The 17,813-nt window shown below is 45.0% G+C and overlaps 1 protein-coding gene across 1 annotated transcript; it reads left to right on the top strand.

Moving 5' to 3' along the window:
• Positions 1 to 13,915: 13,915 nt before the first annotated feature.
• On the top strand, positions 13,916 to 17,507 carry LOC124702428 (tubby-like F-box protein 6). The gene is made up of 6 exons (XM_047234570.1): positions 13,916 to 14,278; positions 14,847 to 14,934; positions 15,026 to 15,155; positions 15,561 to 15,740; positions 16,144 to 16,618; positions 17,139 to 17,507. Exons 1-5 carry the CDS (start codon positions 13,931 to 13,933, stop codon positions 16,610 to 16,612), a joined length of 1,215 nt encoding a protein of 404 aa, XP_047090526.1. The 5' UTR covers positions 13,916 to 13,930; the 3' UTR covers positions 16,613 to 16,618; positions 17,139 to 17,507.
• The last annotated feature ends 306 nt before the right edge of the window (positions 17,508 to 17,813 follow it).

Here is a 17,813-nt window from a genome sequence, read left to right as displayed (position 1 = left end):
TGTGCGCTGGAAACTAATCCGGTGAGGATTTGAGGATGCCAATTTGTTCGACGGACCAAGTCGGCGTGAGGGTCAGCGTGCCAATTTTCTCAAGGTGGTCCATGGCAAAGACGACGGCATGAAAACACGACAACGGCGACAAGATAGAGTACAAGAAAAGAGGGAATCGATATTGCAGATCATCTCGGGGCGGGGCGGGGAGGGGGGGGGGGCTTGTGCGGTGGGGAGCCTCACACGTGGCTAGATGTGGTGTTGTTCTTTTTGGACTATGGGCCCAGCTGATCAGAAACCCCTTTAGCATGCCTAAACATTAGTGATTGGGTTGATGAGATCCATCAAATTCCGTTGATTTTTCGTTAATTGAGGATGTATCTGTTATTTGATTAATAAAGCTTTGTTTTAGAGAATATTTCATTAACAAAGCTTCGCAGTAGAGTCCTGTTGCTTTTCTAAAAAAAATTAAATAGTCTTATAAAAAATAGAAGGTAGGCTGGTGATTTTTTGTGAATTGAAAAATGATGGGATTTTTAAGCCAAGCCTCAAATTGCAATTTTCTCGGTTAATCTGGTAGGCTGTGCTCGTACGAGTTTGCGCGTTCGAGGCTATCAATTCGATCACATGAAACCAGTACGGAAGAGCTAGCCCCAGGGGTGTGCAATCTACTATGTGTGTACACTGGCTTGAATCACGCGCGTGGAACCAGCACGCGTGTTGCCATTTTGAGCTCAGCGTTGCGGTACCGCCCGCCGTGCCCCAGAAGTTCGGTACCATTTCCTTGCGGTGCACGCACGGTACTAGGGTGCACTACTGGTCGAAGTCACTGCGAAGATGCCGCGCGTTCCCACGCACATGACGCCGCTATCACGCGTGCGCATTACATGCACGCACACGTCGTCGTACATACACCTACCGGCCGGACGTGCCTCTAACCACACGCCAGAATTGGCTAGACACTGCAATTTCCCTTTAGATTTTCAGCTAAACAAGTGGCCGTGTAAATACGGGTGTAGTGATCGATATCGATCGGTAAGGCCTACTGGGCCCTTATGCATCACCTATCTGAAAAAATAAAAGCGTGAATTACGACAGCAACAGTTGGGTCACAGTCTCACTCACAGATGGTGCCACAGAGCTAATTTGCGTACCACATTTCAGAGCATCTCATCTATAATAGGGGTGGTGATGTGAAAAATTAATTTTTACATTTCTTTGGGCAAATTTGTTTTCTACAAATGCCACCGTATATAGCTATATAAGGATGCATTTTGTCAGGTGATGCAAAACAAATCCACATGGCACGTGTATCCCTAACCGTCACGCTGAATTTTCATGCCCACTGTGCGTGCACCCACCATCACACTAAATGTTCATGCTCATGCACGCCGTCTCGGTAATTGCCTCCATCCGCCTCTCTCATCGCTGAGTTAAGAACGAGCTCCACATCGACACTCCATGCCACCCTACTCGAAGGAATCGGCGCTACATGCCCTAGTATGTCATCATCGTTTCAAACTCGGGCCATCATCGATACGCTCGCCTACGTCCACCCATGCAATCATCGAGCACATCGTCATGCTCAGGGTGAGCTCACGGTCCCCGTGGACCCCTTTCCCCTCCCTCTCGCTCCCAGTCGGCGTCCCGGCGAGAGCTACCGTGCGCCGCCAAGGACGCTCATTGCTAGAGCCCTTCCGGTGACAAATAGGTCGTGAGGCTGCCACTATTTGGTTCATCGCGACGCAAGAGCCTCCTCTATTCATTTTTTAACACAAGGCTCAAAGAGCAATGAACATTCTTTCACCTAGATCTAAGCTTTGTTGGGGCACTCTTCGATCAGGGATGGAGTAGGGCGGTATATGGACATGCCATTGTGCAATCTTGGAGTTGTGGTTCTCTTGATTGTGCGATTGGTGTTGGCGATGAGCTCGACGTAGTTGCTCCTAGGCTTAGGTCACCTCGTCTCCTTGGGCCAGCAACACTTGAGGAGGTGTTGTCAGCAGTGTATGGTTATGTTTCCTCTCTATGATCTCATGGCCGTGGCCGGGACTTCGGTGAAAGTCGTGCACAACCACGACCGGTACTAGTGACGATGACGTCTTTGACCCCATATACCTTCTTGGAGGTGCCACCAAAATGTCACTCGTTTAGCGTACCAGGATCACGCCTCATTGCAAAACTTGTGTGCTTCGCCCGCCGGGGGAAGGTATTTCTTCACCAACTCTAGGATCACCCTCTCATCCTCTTTGAGCTTGTTACCGCTATTGTCACCATTGCTGCTCATACACGGTGATTCTTCCAGTTTGTTCGCCTACCTAGAAACCCAAGGGTGGTTATATAGCTATGCGTCATGCCACAGGTTACGCCGTCGATATATTCTTCAGGTTGTGGGCTCAATGCGTCATTGGAAAAGTGTCAAGGTTGCATCTTTGGTGTGGTGGTTGGGAAAGGCCTTGGCTAGTGCAGGCGACGACGACATCCTTCGGCATTGTTCCCCTCCTTTTGGAGGCGTCGCCTTCAAGCCTCCCTCCTTGAGAATCTCGAGTCATGAAGTCAACCAAGCTCCTTTGGTCATGGGTGTGCTATATTTGGGCATGTGAGGTCTGTTGGTTTGGTTAGCTTCAACACCGCACCCTTTCAACATAAGTCTTTGCCTTCATCGATGGGATCAAGTTGTCAGCCTAGTGTTTAGTCCTAGTTAGTGAAACTTGCTTCCCTTCTATCTATTGTTGTCCTCCTTTGGTGTAATATTAGCTGGTAACCCTAGCAGGTCGCTATAAGTGTCGTTGTACTCGCGTATGTCTGTTCTAGGCTTTATTAATTTAAAGCCAGGTTCGTAGCATAGCACGATACCCCGCCAAGAGCATACGAGGCAATAGCTAGAGACATGTGCTACAAAATACAATCACCACATCGCCCGTGCGACCATGATAGGCAACAATCGAGCACCAAAGAGTGATGCCCCATGGAGCAGCGTCAATGACTTTTCCCACCCCTAGAACAACGACAACCAAATTTCCTAGGGCCGCTGCCTCGCATAACCGCCGCCCCCGCCCTCACGTTTGGAGATGTGAGCCAGGCACATCAGTCGCTCAGAGAGACAGTGCCGAAACCACCACCCGGAGCTGCCGCTCCGGTGCCTAGGAGCCCCCACCGAGGCATCAACCGCCCCAGCCCCTATAAATCCAGATCCACCTATCCCTTCGAGGGAGAGGACGGACGCTGAAGCCGTTAGTATGGGGAGAAGCGTAGAGCCAGGAGGAAGCCATCGAGCGACAATCTAAGCACCATCGAGCCCCGCGCAACAACCCCCCTCCCTGTGGGTGAGGAGAGGAGCCGAGCAACGCGAGAAGTGCATAGAAAGTCCTTGTTCCTCTCTTTCATTTATAGCCTCGTCTATCGGAAAGGAGATGCGACGATGACGTCATTTAGAATCCGTGCCCTAAATTAGGGGGTGTTTGTTGTGGCTTTTTTTGGCTTTTGGCTTTGGCAAAAGCCACCAAAAGCACCTAAATAGGTGCTTTTTTTGGCTTTTGGATTTTGGAAGCCAAAAACAAAGATCCTATTCTTTTGGCTTCCAAAATCCAAAAGCCAAAAAAAGCACCTATTTAGGTGCTTTTGGTGGCTTTTGCCAAAGCCAAAAGCCAAAAAAAGCCACACCAAACACCCCCTTAGTCTTCTTGCAAAGCAAAAAACTGATTTGGCGCCCTATATTCCAGTTTTTGGTGACCTATATAGTTTTTAGGGAACTAAGGGCATGTCTAATCGATCCCCTAAAACTCTTTAGGGGAGAAAATTTGTGCCGCTAACCGAAAGAACCGACTCTAGCCGAAACCCTAAATCGATTAGCGGTGCATATATAGCCGGACGAGGAGCAAATATCCCCAATCCCCCCATATATTTGCTCGGCGGCCGACCGAGGAGCAAATCCATCCCTATTGCCACACCGCCCACCGTAGCATCTCCGGCCGCCGTGATACGCGTACAGCACGCGTCCGTTGGGAACCCCAAGTGGAAGGTGTGATGCGTACAACAACAAGTTTCCCTCAGTAAGAAACCAAGGTTTAATCGAACCAGTAGGAGTCAAGAAGCACGTCGAAGGTTGATGGCGGTGGGATGTAGTGCGGCGCAACACCAGGGATTCCGGCGCCAACGTGGAACCTGCACAACACAACCAAAGTACTTTGCCCCAACGAAACGAGTGAGGTTGTCAATCTCACCGGCTTGTTGTAACAAAGGATTAGATGTATAGTGTGGATGATGATTGTTTGCAGAAAACAGTAGAACAAGTATTGCAGTAGATTGTATTCGATGTAAAAGAATGGACCGGGGTCCACAGTTCACTACAGGTGTCTCTCCCATAAGATAAATAGCATGTTGGGTGAGCAAATTACAGTCGGGCAATTGACAAATAAAGAGAGCATGACAATGCACATACATGATATGATGAGTATTGTGAGATTTAATTGGGCATTACGACAAAGTACATAGACCGCTATCCAAGCATGCATCTATGCCTAAAAAGTCCACCTTCGAGTTATCATCCGAACCCCTTCCGGTATTAAGCCGCAAAACAACGGACAATTGCATTAAGTATGGTGCGTAATGTAATCAATAACTACATCCTCGGACATAGCATCAATGTTTTATCCCTAGTGGCAACGAGTAATCCATAACCTTAGAGGTTTCTGTCACTCCCAGCATTCACGGAGACATGAACCCACTATCGAGCATAAATACTCCCTCTTGGAGTTAAGAGCAAAAACTTGGCCAGAGCCTCTACTAATAACGGAGAGCATGCAAGATCATAAACAACACATAGGTAATAGATTGATAATCAACATAACATAATATTCTCTAACCATCGGATCCCGACAAACACAACATATAGAATTACAGATAGATGATCTTGATCATGTTAGGCAGCTCACAAGATCCGACAATGAAGCACATGAGGAGAAGACGACCATCTAGCTACTGCTATGGACCCATAGTCCAGGGGTGAACTACTCACTCATCACTCCGGAGGCGACCATGGCGGTGAAGAGTCCTCCGGGAGATGATTCCCCTCTCCGGCAGGGTGCCGGAGGTGATCTCCAGAATCCCCCGAGATGGGATTGGCGGCGGCGGCGTCTCAGTAAGGTTTTCCGTATCGTGGCTCTCGGTACTGGGGGTTTCGCGACGAAGGCTATTTGTAGGCGGAAGGGCAGGTAAAGGGGCGACGCGAGGGGCCCACACCACAGGCCGGCTCGGCCAGGGCCGCGCCGCCCTAGTGTGTGGCCGCCTCGTGGCCCCACTTCGTCTCTCCTTCGGACTTCTGGAAGCTTCGTGGAAAAATAGGCCCCTGAGCGTTGATTTCGTCCAATTCCGAGAATATTTCTTTACTAGGATTTCTGAAACCAAAAACAGCAGAAAACAGCAACTAGCTCTTCGGCATCTCGTTAATAGGTTAGTGCCGGAAAATGCATAAATACGACATATAATGTGTATAAAATATGTAGATATCATCAATAATGTGGCATGGAACATAAGAAATTATCGATACGTCGGAGACGTATCAGCATCCCCAAGCTTAGTTCTCGCTCGTCCCGAGCAGGTAAACGATAACAAAGATAATTTCTGGAGTGACATGCCATCATAACCTTGATCATACTATTGTAAACATATGTAATGAATGCAGCGATCAAAAGAATGGTAATGACATGAGTAAACAAATGAATCATAAAGCAAAGACTTTTCATGAATAGTACTTCAAGACAAGCATCAATAAGTCTTGCATTAGAGTTAACTCATAAAGCAATAAATCAAAGTAAAGGTATTGAAGCAACACAAAGGAAGATTAAGTTTCAGCGGTTGCTTTCAACTTGTAACATGTGTATCTCATGGATATTGTCAACATAGAGTAATATAACAAGTACAATATGCCAGTATGTAGGAATCAATGCACAGTTCACACAAGTGTTTGCTTCTTGAGGTGGAGAGAGATAGGTGAACTGACTCAACATAAAAGTAAAAGAAAGGTCCTTCGCAGAGGAAAAGCATCGATTGCTATATTTGTGCTAGAGCTTTTATTTTGAAAACAAGAAACAATTTTATCAACGGTAGTAATAAAGCATATGTATTATGTAAATTATATCTTACAAGTTGCAAGCCTCATGCATAGTATACTAATAGTGCCCGCACCTTGTCCTAATTAGCTTGGACTACCGGATCATCGCAATACACATGTTTTAACCAAGTGTCACAAAGGGGTACCTCCATGCCGCCTGTACAAAGGTCTAAGGAGAAAGCTCGCATTTTGGATTTCTCGCTTTTGATTATTCTCAACTTAGACATCCATACCGGGACAACATGGACAACAGATAATGGACTCCTCTTTAATGCATAAGCATGTAGCAACAATTAGTATTCTCATATGAAATTGAGGATATATGTCCAAAACTGAAACTTCCACCATGATTCATGGCTTTAGTTAGCGGCCCAATGTTCTTCTCTAACAATATGCATGCTCCAACCATTAAGGTGGTAGATCTCTCTTACTTCAGACAAGACGGATATGCATACCAACTCACATGATATTCAACAAAGGGTAGTTGATGGCTTCCCCAGAAACATGGTTATCGCACAACAAGCAACTTAATAAGAGATAAAGTGCATAAGTACATATTCAATACCACAATAGTTTTTAAGCTATTTGTCCCATGAGCTATATATTGCAAAGGTAAAGAATGGAAATTTTAAAGGTAGCACTCAAGCAATTTACTTTGGAATGGCGGAGAAATACCATGTAGTAGGTAGATATGGTGGACACAAATGGCATAGTGGTTGGCTCAAGGATTTTGGATGCATGAGAAGTATTCCCTCTCGATACAAGGTTTAGGCTAGCAAGGTTATTTGAAACAAACACAAGGATGAACCGGTGCAGCAAAACTCACATAAAAGACATATTGTAAACATTATAAGACTCTACACCGTCTTCCTTGTTGTTCAAACTCAATACTAGAATTATCTAGACTTTAGAGAGACCAAATATGCAAACCAAATTTAGCAAGCTCTAGGTGTTTCTTCATTAATGGGTGCAAAGTATATGATGCAAGAGCTTAAACATGAGCACAACAATTGCCAAGTATCAAATTATTCAAGACATTTTAGAATTACTACATGTAGCATTTCCCGATTCCAACCATATAACAATTTAACAAAGAAGATTCAACCTTCGCCATGAATACTATGAGTAAAGCCTAAGGACATATTTGTCCATATGCAACAGCGGAGCGTGTCTCTCTCCCACACAATGAATTCTAGGATCCATTTTATTCAAACAAAACAAAAACAAAAACAAACCAACGCTCCAAGCAAAGCACATAAGATGTGATGGAATAAAAATATAGTTTCAGGGGAGGAACCTAATAATGTTGTCGATGAAGAAGGGGATGCCTTGGGCATCCCCGAGCTTAGACGCTTGAGTCTTCTTAAAATATGCAGGGGTGAACCACCGGGGCATCCCCAAGCTTAGAGCTTTCACTCTCGTTGATCATATTGTATCATCCTCCTCTCTTGATCCTTGAAAACTTCCTCCACACCAAACTCAAAACAACTCATTAGAGGGTTAGTCTACAATAAAAATTAACATGTTCAGAGGTGACACAATCATTTTTAACACTTCTGGACATTGCATAAAGCTACTGGACATTAATGGATCAAAGAAATTCATCCAACATAGCAAAAGAAGCAATGCGAAATAAAAGGCAGAATCTGTCAAAACAGAATGCAGTCCGTAAAGATGGATTTTATTGAGGCACCAGACTTGCTCAAATGAAAATGCTCAAATTGAATGAAAGTTGCGTACATATCTGAGGATCACGCACGTAAATTGGCTTAATTTTCTGAGCTACCTACAGAGGGGCAGGTCGAAATTCGTGACAGCAAAGAAATCTGTAACTGCGCAGTAATCCAAATCTAGTATTCACTTTACTATCAAATACTTTACTTGGCACAACAAAACACAAAACTAAGATAAGGAGAGGTTGCTACAGTAGTAAACAACTTCCAAGACTCAAATATAAAACAAAAATACTGTAGTAAAAACATGGGTTGTCTCCCATAAGCGCTTTTCTTTAACGCCTTTCAGCTAGGCGCGAAAGTGTATATCAAGTATTATCGAGAGATGAAGCATCAACATCATAAGTTGTTCTAATAATAGAATCAAAAGGTAACTTCATTCTATTTCTAGGGAAGTGTTCCATACCTTTCTTGAGAGGAAATTGATATTTAATATTACCTTCCTTCATATCAATGGTAGCACCAACAGTTCGAAGAAAAGGTCTTCCCAATATAATGGGACAAGATGCATTGCATTCAATATCCAAGACAACAAAATCAACGGGGACAAGGTTATTGTTAACGGTAATGCGAACATTATCAACTCTCCCCAAAGGTTTCTTTATAGCATTATCAACAAGATTAACATCCAAATAACAATTTTTCAATGGTGGCAAGTCAAGCATATTATAAATTTTCTTAGGCATAACGGAAATACTTGCACCAAGATCACATAAATCATTACAATCAAAGTCATTGACCTTCATCTTAATGATGGGCTCCCAACCATCCTCTAGCTTTCTAGGAATAGAAGTTTCAATTTTTAGTTTCTCTTCTCTAGCTTTTATGAGAGCATATGTAATATGTTTTGTGAAAGCCAAGTTTATAGCACTAGCATTGGGACTCTTAGCAAGTTTTTGTAAGAACTTTATAACTTCAGAGATGTGGCAATCATCAAAATCCAAACCATTATAATCTAAAGCAATGGGATCATCATCCCCAATGTTGGAAAAAATTTCAGCAGCTTTATCACGAGCGGTTTCAGCGGTTTTAGCAGTTTCAGGCAATTTTGCACGCTTTGCACTAGGAGTAGTAACATCGCCAACACTAATTATTTTACCATTAATAGTAGGAGGTGCAGCAACATGTGGATCATTAACATTACTAGTGGTGGTAATAGTCCAAACTTTAGCTACATTGTTCTCTTTAGCTAGTTTTTCATTTTCTTCTCTTTCCCACCTAGCATGCAATTCAGCCATCAATCTTATATTCTCATTAATTCTAACTTGGATGGCATTTGCTGTAGTAACAATTTTATTTTCAATATCCTTATTAGGCATAACTTTCGATTTCAAAAGATCAACATCGGAGGCAAGACTATCAACCTTAGAAGCGAGAATATCAATTTTATTGAGCTTTTCCTCAACAGATTTGTTAAAAGCAGTTTGTGTACTAATAAATTCTTTAAGCATAGCTTCAATTCCAGGGGTGTGTTCCTATTATTATTGTAAGAATTCCCATAAGAATTAGCATAACCGTTACCATTATTATAAGGATATGGCCTATAGTTATTACTAGAATTGTTCCGATAAGCATTGTTGTTGAAATTATTATTTTTAATTAAGTTTACATCAACATGTTCTTCTTGGGCAACCAATGAAGCTAACGGAACATTATTAGGATCAACATTAGTCCTATCATTCACAAGCATAGACATAATAGCATCAATCTTATCATTCAAGGAAGAGGATTCTTCGACGAATTTACCTTCTTACCTTGTGGAGCTCTTTCCGTGTGCCATTCAGTAGTAATTAATCATCATATTATCAAGGAGCTTTGTTGCTTCACCAAGAGTGATGGACATAAAGGTACCTCCAGCAGCTGAATCCAATAGGTTCCGCGAAGAAAAGTTCAGTCCTGCATAAAAGGTTTGGATGATCATCCAAGTAGTCGATCCATGGGTTGGGCAAGTTTTAACCAAAGATTTCATTCTTTCCCAAGCTTGAGCAACATGTTCATTATCTAATTGTTTGAAATTCATTATGCTACTTCTCAAAGATATAATTTTAGCAGGGGGATAATATCTACCAATAAAAGCATCCTTGCATTTAGTCCATGAATCAATACTATTCTTAGGCAGAGATAGCAACCAATCTTTAGCTCTTCCTCTTAATGAGAAAGGAAACGATTTTAATTTTATAATGTCACCATCTACATCTTTATACTTTTGCATTTCACACAAACAAAATTATTGAGATGGGCAGCAGCATCATCAGAACTAACACCAGAAAATTGCTCTCGCATAACAAGATTCAGTAAAGCAGGTTTAATTTCAAAGAATTCTGTCGTAGTAGCAGAGTGGAGCAATAGGTGTGCATAAGAAATCATTATTATTTGTGGTTGTGAAGTCACACAACTTAGTATTTTCAGGAGTGGCCATTTTAGCAGTAGTAAATAAAGCAAACTAGATAAAGTAAATGCAAGTAACTAATTTTTTTGTGTTTTTGATATAGAGTGCAAGACAGTAAATAAAGTAAAGCTAGCAACTAATTTTTTTGTATTTTGATATAATGCAGCAAACAAAGTAGTAAATAAAATAAAGCAAGACAAAAACAAAGTAAAGAGATTGGATTGTGGAGACTCCCCTTGCAGCGTGTCTTGATCTCCCCGGCAACGGCGCCAGAAATTTAGCTTGATACGCGTACATCACGCGTCCGTTGGGAACCCCAAGTGAAAGGTGTGATGCGTACAGCAGCAAGTTTCCCTCAGTAAGAAACCAAGGTTTAATCGAACCAGTAGGAGTCAAGAAGCACGTCGAAGGTTGATGGCGGCGGGATGTAGTGCGGCGCAACACCAGGGATTCCGGCGCCAACGTGGAACCTGCACAACACAACCAAAGTACTTTGCCCCAACGAAACAGTGAGGTTGTCAATCTCACCGGCTTGCTGTAACAAAGGATTAGATGTATAGTGTGGATGATGATTGTTTGCAGAAAACAGTAGAACAAGTATTGCAGTAGATTGTATTCGACGTAAAAGAATAGACCGGGGTCCACAGTTCACTAGAGGTGTCTCTCCCATAAGATAAATAGCATGTTGGGTGAACAAATTACAGTCGGGCAATTGACAAATAAAGAGAGCATGACAATGCACATACATGATATGATGAGTATTGTGAGATTTAATTGGGCATTACGACAAAGTACATAGACCGCTATCCAGCATGCATCTATGCCTAAAAATTCCACCTTCGAGGTTATCATCCGAACCCCTTCCGGCATTAAGTTGCAAAACAACGGACAATTGCATTAAGTATGGTGCGTAATGTAATCAATAACTACATCCTCGGACATAGCATCAATATTTTATCCCTAGTGGCAACGAGTACATCCATAACCTTAGAGGTTTCTGTCACTCCCAGATTCACGGAGACATGAACCCACTATCGAGCATAAATACTCCCTCTTGGAGTTAAGAGCAAAAACTTGGCCGGAGCCTCTACTAATAACGGAGAGCATGCAAGATCATAAACAACACATAGGTAATAGATTGATAATCAACATAACATAATATTCTCTATCCATCGGATCCCGACAAACACAACATATAGAATTACGGATAGATGATCTTGATCATGTTAGGCAGCTCACAAGATCCGACAATGAAGCACATGAGGAGAAGACGACCATCTAGCTACTGCTATGGACCCATAGTCCCGGGGTGAACTACTCACTCATCACTCCGGAGGCGACCATGGCGGTGAAGAGTCCTCCGGGAGATGATTCCCCTCTCCGGCAGGGTGCCGGAGGTGATCTCCAGAATCCCCCGAGATGGGATTGGCGGTGGCGGCGTCTCAGTAAGATTTTCCGTATCGTGGCTCTCGGCATCGGGGGTTTCGCGACGAAGGCTATTTGTAGGCGGAAGGGCAGGTAAAGGGGCGACGCGAGGGGCCCACACCACAGGCCGGCGCGGCCAGGGCCTGGGCCGCGCCGCCCTAGTGTGTGGCCGCCTCGTGGCCCCACTTCGTCTCTCCTTCGGACTTCTGGAAGCTTCGTGGAAAAATAGGCCCCTGGGCGTTGATTTCATCCAATTCCGAGAATATTTCTTTACTAGGATTTCTGAAACCAAAAACAGCAGAAAACAGCAACTGGCTCTTCGGCATCTCGTTAATAGGTTAGTGCCGGAAAATGCATAAATACGACATATAATGTGTATAAAACATGTAGATATCATCAATAATGTGGCATGGAACATAAGAAATTATCGATATGTCGGAGACGTATCACGCCGCCAAACCAATCCCCGTCGCCGCCAAAACCATCCCCATGGTTGGATCTTCCAGCCGGCGCTCCCCTCCGCCCATCCGCAGCGCCAACTGCAACCGCCCATCGCAGCGTTGCCAAACTGGCTCCCCCGCTGACCTCCCGCCGCCACCGCATAGCTGCTACCATGGCGTGCGACAGCGCGAGTGGGGAACCTGGGTGGCCGAGATCACTGGCCAGAACACTCACCGGCGGATCTGGCTAGGCACCTTCCAGTCGGCAGCGCACGCGGCGATGCGGCGTGGAGGCATAATATCGAGAATGTCAGGCTCCCCGGCAGCAAGGGTGGCGATCTCAACTTCCTGGTCAGCCCCGCTGAGCCCGTGCTGGAGCTCGTCGCGCCTTCCCATCGCGGATGCGTGGCCCAACTCGCGAGGGAGGACCGCGAGGCGTGGGAACTCCTCTAGGCCGAGCGCGCCGGCAAGGAGTACATGGCAAACCTCCACCGCCAAAATCCCGAGCGCGTCGTGGCAGAGGCGGCGGCGTATACCATGTACAAGGAGAGGCGCCGCGACGGAGGAGGAAGCGACAACGAGCACTACAGCCTCGACTTATCGGCGTTCGACGACTAGGCGGCAACGACGATGGAGGAGGAGGAATATCTAGTTTTAGTTTGTTAGTTTAAATTACGTTCATGTTTTAGTTTATTTATTTCTATGAACTATGTGTAAATTGTAGTCGAAATCATTTAAATCCTACGAAATTTGCGTAAATGGTTAACTAGTTTTAGGGGATGGGTTAGATGCCCTAATTGTGTTCTAATGTAGTACTACTCAGTCGCTTGTGAGCGGAGGAGTGAGGTCATGGCAGGTCAAGGTGGAGTCAAAAGCACCAAACAGTCGAGCTCCAAACCCCAAAGCCGATGATCAGAGCAGAGCACGGCAGAGATCAATCATGCACGGCACGGGCCTGCCTTGGGTAATGATGTTTCCATCGCCATCCTGACACCTCCCTTCCATTCCATGACACTGACGCGCGCCGGCTTGACAGCATGTCTCTGCCAAAAAGAATTGTCTCGTCCCTCGGCTCGGCTGGGCTGTCCCCGTGCGCGCATTAGCTTAGTTGATTAGTGGCGTAATTAACGGGACACGAGTCCGTGTCCGTGGGCGTGGCCGGATGGATATATGATGATGCGGCTGCCGCTTTCATCAGCCAGCCACTCGGATAGAGATCCAACCCTAATCCCGTCCCGTCACCGCTCAAATCCCATTATATAACCACGACATCACGAGCATTTCATTCCCCGCCCGATTCCCCTGCCGTGCCACCAATCCACCTCGCTCCGCCACCTACAAATTCCCTTCCCCGGCCACCTAACCCTGCCCCTCATCCCAACAAAGCTTCCTCATCATCCTTTCCCTTCTCTTTTGTTCGAATCTTGCTTCTTCTTCTTCCTCCTTCCAATTCTTGTTCTTCATCATCATCATCATCTTCTTCATCTTCTCCCTGTTGGCGGTGGTGTCCTCACCAACCGCCTCCACGGAACCGACAATCTCTCCGTCGATCGCAGCCGCGATTTGGTACTCAATTTGCTATCTTTCTATCCTTCCGTGGGTCCAAATCGCGCTGCTCCTGCTCCGGCCACCGCTCTCCGAATTGCCTCCGGCAAACCTTCTCCTTCTAGCTTGCAACGTATCCTCCCTGCTGCTGCTCGCGATTGGGGCAGCCTCCAGCGCAATCCACCGGTTCCCGCACGCGCCGCGCCATGGCGCGAAGCTGATTCGCCGTCTCTGCGACGGGATTGGCGCCTCCCTGCTCGAATTCCTCGGGTCCGCCGGGGCGTGGTGGCGGGAAATGTCCTTCCGGAGCCTCATCCAGGACATGCGGGACGAGTTCGGGAGCATCTCGCGCCACGGCCTGCGCGCCTCCCGCTCGCACCGCGCCGTCGCCGCCCCCGGGGTGGGGGCGTCCGCCGCGGCCGGGCTGGTCGACGCGCTCGAGGGGACCTGCTGGGCGCAGCTGCCGCCCGAGCTGCTCAGGGAGGTGCTCGTCAGGGTCGAGGTCGACGACACCCTCTGGCCCTCCCGCCGGGACGTCGTCGCCTGCGCGGGCGTCTGCAGGGCATGGAGAGGCATCATGAAGGAGGTCGTGCGCGTACCCGAGGCCTCCGGCAAGCTCACCTTCCCCATCTCACTCAAGCAGGTTCGATTCGATCATGCACCTTGACTGTGACGGTGTACTAACTGCTGATTAGGATAATTTTTCTCGGTATTTAGGACCATCAAGTGTTGGTCACGCGTTTCTATTAACAAGTGGTTGCGTGAGGGACAGTGATTGGATAACTCCATTATGTTGCATTGTTTTTGGGAAGGTTTATGTTGCATTATTGCTCAAATCTCAGGGGATCAAATCAGTGACCTATCTTTTTCATTGAAGGTGCCAACCATAAAGGCTTCTTATATTTCGAAACTTGTAATGTCGGATGTCTTCCTGGTCATAATAATCCTATGAACACACTGGACAGGGTTGTTGCCACATCGTACAATTATGCATCAACCAAATTGTGCGAAGTCAGATAAAAATCATAAAAGAATGCTAGTACTTGATGTATCCTTTTTTTCCTTTTAAATACGGTGTTTCACAAGCTTATCTGTCTTTAAATCCCAGTGTCAATGGGCACTGCGTTGACGATTTAGTAAGAAATTGCCCCATTTCAGTGTAATGTAATGTTGTTTCAGTACTGAATCTGTGTTGTCTCCATAATGTGCAGCCTGGCCCAAAGGAGAGTACTCTTAAATGTTTCATAAGAAGAAACCGCACTACTCAGACGTATTATCTATACATTGGAATCACGGAAGGTATGTTGCTTAGTCATTCCTATTTTGCTTGGCCAAATAAGTCTTATACTGTCGATATATGCTTACTATTTTTCGGTTGTTTCTTTTGCAGCACTGGCTGATGATGGCAAGTTCTTGCTTGCTGCACGCAAATGCAGAAAGCCCACATACACAGACTACCTGATTTCCCTGGATATGGGTGATATGTCAAAGGGGAGCAGCACCTATATTGGCAAGCTAAGGTCACCCTTTGAGATTTGATCTCCACTTAAAGCTATAATTTGTGCTAGTTTCCTTCGTATTATGCGAAAGATACACCCTTTAGCTCTACTGTAGGTTATCTCAGATAAATTCTCATGGGCAGTAGTGTTTTCTTTTTTCTTTTTCTGTTAATCCTATGATTAAAGGTAATACTAAGCATTAAATCATTTTTTAGAAAAGTAGGTTGTACCCACGGCATCAGATCGAGCAATAGCTGGTCTTACATATTACAATGAACACGCATTTTGTATATAAGTACATTTGCTTCTTGGAAGTTTTCACTGGAAAAATATTTTGACCTTATTGTTGTCTGAATAATTTTCACGGTGAAACCTAGTCCACAATAACAACAGAAAAAATGACTAAACCAATTGTTTTCTGAGCAGGTCAAACTTTCTGGGAACGAAGTTTACCGTCTATGATGCTCATCCACCATATGATGGAGCTGTGGTCTCGAAGAGCCGGTCTGCGCGTATGGTTGGTTTGAACCAGGTCTCCCCAAGAATTCCTGCTGGCAACTATCCAGTTTCACAGATTTCTTTTGAATTGAATGTGTTAGGCTCCAGGTATGGCAATTCTCACTATTGTTCCGCCGCCTTAGGTTAGATCTATATTGTTATTTTTGTAAATATTGATATTAACACTTGATCAGTAGCAAACACGAAATATATGAATTACCTCTCAGCACTATGTTAATCACCTCTTCTGATCTGGTTAAAATAGTGATGGTGTCACCACTGCATAGGCCAATTAGATTTAATTGAAATGCATTGATTAAAATAGTGATGGTGTCACCACTGCATAAGCTGATTAGATTTAATTGAAGAACGAAAGAAGTATATATAAAGACAGGTCTCCGTTAATAAGCTGAACATTTAGATGCTCATTGACACTGCATTGTAAAACTGTATTACATTTCTCCTATAGCATGCGAGATGAAATGATATCATTCGTGTTGTCTTGTTGCAGAGGTCCAAGAAGGATGAACTGTGTTATGAGTTCAATCCCTGCATCAGCTGTTGAAGAAGGGGGCAAAGCTCCAACACAGACTGAATTTCCTCTCAATAACATCGACTCCTTCCCGTCCATTCCATTCTTCAGATCCAAATCTGCTCATATGGACAGTACAGCTCCACAGATACCTGCTCAGAACGAAGAGAAGTTGGTGCTGAAGAACAAGTCTCCTAGGTGGCATGAACAGCTGCAATGTTGGTGCCTCAATTTCCGTGGACGGGTGACTGTTGCCTCAGTGAAAAACTTTCAGCTGGTTGCTTCAGACGAAACTGGACCCGCTGGCCAGGAACAGGACAAGGTGATTCTCCAGTTTGGAAAGATAGGCAAAGACTTGTTCACCATGGACTACCGGTATCCCATATCAGCATTTCAGGCGTTTGCAATATGTCTGAGCAGTTTCGATACCAAAATTGCTTGTGAATGAGACAAGGTAATCCTTTCTCTCTCTTTTTTTTTCGTATTAACACTACCTACATCCTGAAAATGGCTGATTAGTCTGCTGAATATGCTGGCATTTATACCGACTTTCATCCACGTGTCCATCTGTAACGCCCAACATTACATATTGAGCTGCTTGATTAAAGCTTTAACTCTGCTTCGCATTGACTCCCTAGACTTCAGAGACAATAGGATAGCTACAGTTGGACAAGATCGTACATTCTAACTGACTATTGGGTTCTCTAACGATCCAACCTGTCAATATCCAATTCCAACTGGGATCCTCTGTTCACAGAGTTACCTTGCAAAGTAGATGCTGACAGTAGATGCTGACAGTAGACTGATATTTGCGCATCAAACAATTTTTACGTGCAATCTCTTATGCTGAACTTATGAATTTACAACTTTGAGAGCACCTGCTAGAAAGCTATTAGTGCTGCAGCTACTCACAACCTAAATCTTGCTTTTGAACTTCACATTTTGATGAATCCATGGACCTCATGTACCTACAGGTGCTGGGAAAATCATGGCAGCTGGAAGGAAGCAGGAATGCCAAAGCTGAAGAATTGGTAAATCGTCGCCTTGAAGTTGTTATTCCAGTGGCGCCAGGGTGTATATAGCAGCTATATATATGTAGTCTATATTTCCGTTCTGATTAAATACATTCTGTGCCGGTGCCGGCAAGTGAAAACATAGAGGTTTTTCCACCAGTGAGCAGGCTTGTGCTGTGTGGCCATGGGCCATGGCCGAATCTGTTTTGTCAGTTGATGAGTTTATATAAGACGGTCATCGTTGCAGTTCGGCAGCTTCGAGTGTAGCTGTAAATTGTGTGCTGGAAGAACCGTTATGCATATTGCAAAGCAGGCATGTACGGGCGTGTGTTCAGTTGTGTTAGCATTGGATTTGCAATTGGAAGCCGCCTGTCCTGCAAGTGTCGCCGCTCCATGAGCGGATGAACCCATGATCCTCACACGAGTCGCTTTGTTCTAGATCTGACACTAAACCGTGTCGCTTGACAGCGGAGAAGCGGGGATGGGGCACGAATTGCTGAGTGATTTCGATTGGCAAAACTTTAGAGTACCCACTTGTAGCATGCACGGGACTGCACCTAGTCACCGTTCATCTGCAATTAGATTCGAACACTCCCATCGCGAGCAGGTGACATAATCTGAAATATGTGCAAGCAT

This window comes from Lolium rigidum, chromosome 3, assembly GCF_022539505.1.
Source record: "Lolium rigidum isolate FL_2022 chromosome 3, APGP_CSIRO_Lrig_0.1, whole genome shotgun sequence".
NCBI classification, from domain to species: domain Eukaryota; kingdom Viridiplantae; phylum Streptophyta; class Magnoliopsida; order Poales; family Poaceae; genus Lolium; species Lolium rigidum.
The sequence above is the reverse complement of the archived record's forward strand: the minus strand, read 5'-3'. Positions and strand labels throughout refer to the sequence as shown.

Coding starts and splice junctions, on each gene's coding strand:
- LOC124702428 (XM_047234570.1), top strand. CDS start 13,931: ATGTCCTTCCGGAGCCTCATCCAGGACATGCGGGACGAGTTCGGGAGC. Junction 14,935..15,025: donor ATACATTGGAATCACGGAAG/GTATGTTGCTTA, acceptor TTTCTTTTGCAG/CACTGGCTGATGATGGCAAG. Junction 15,156..15,560: donor ACCTATATTGGCAAGCTAAG/GTCACCCTTTGA, acceptor TTTTCTGAGCAG/GTCAAACTTTCTGGGAACGA.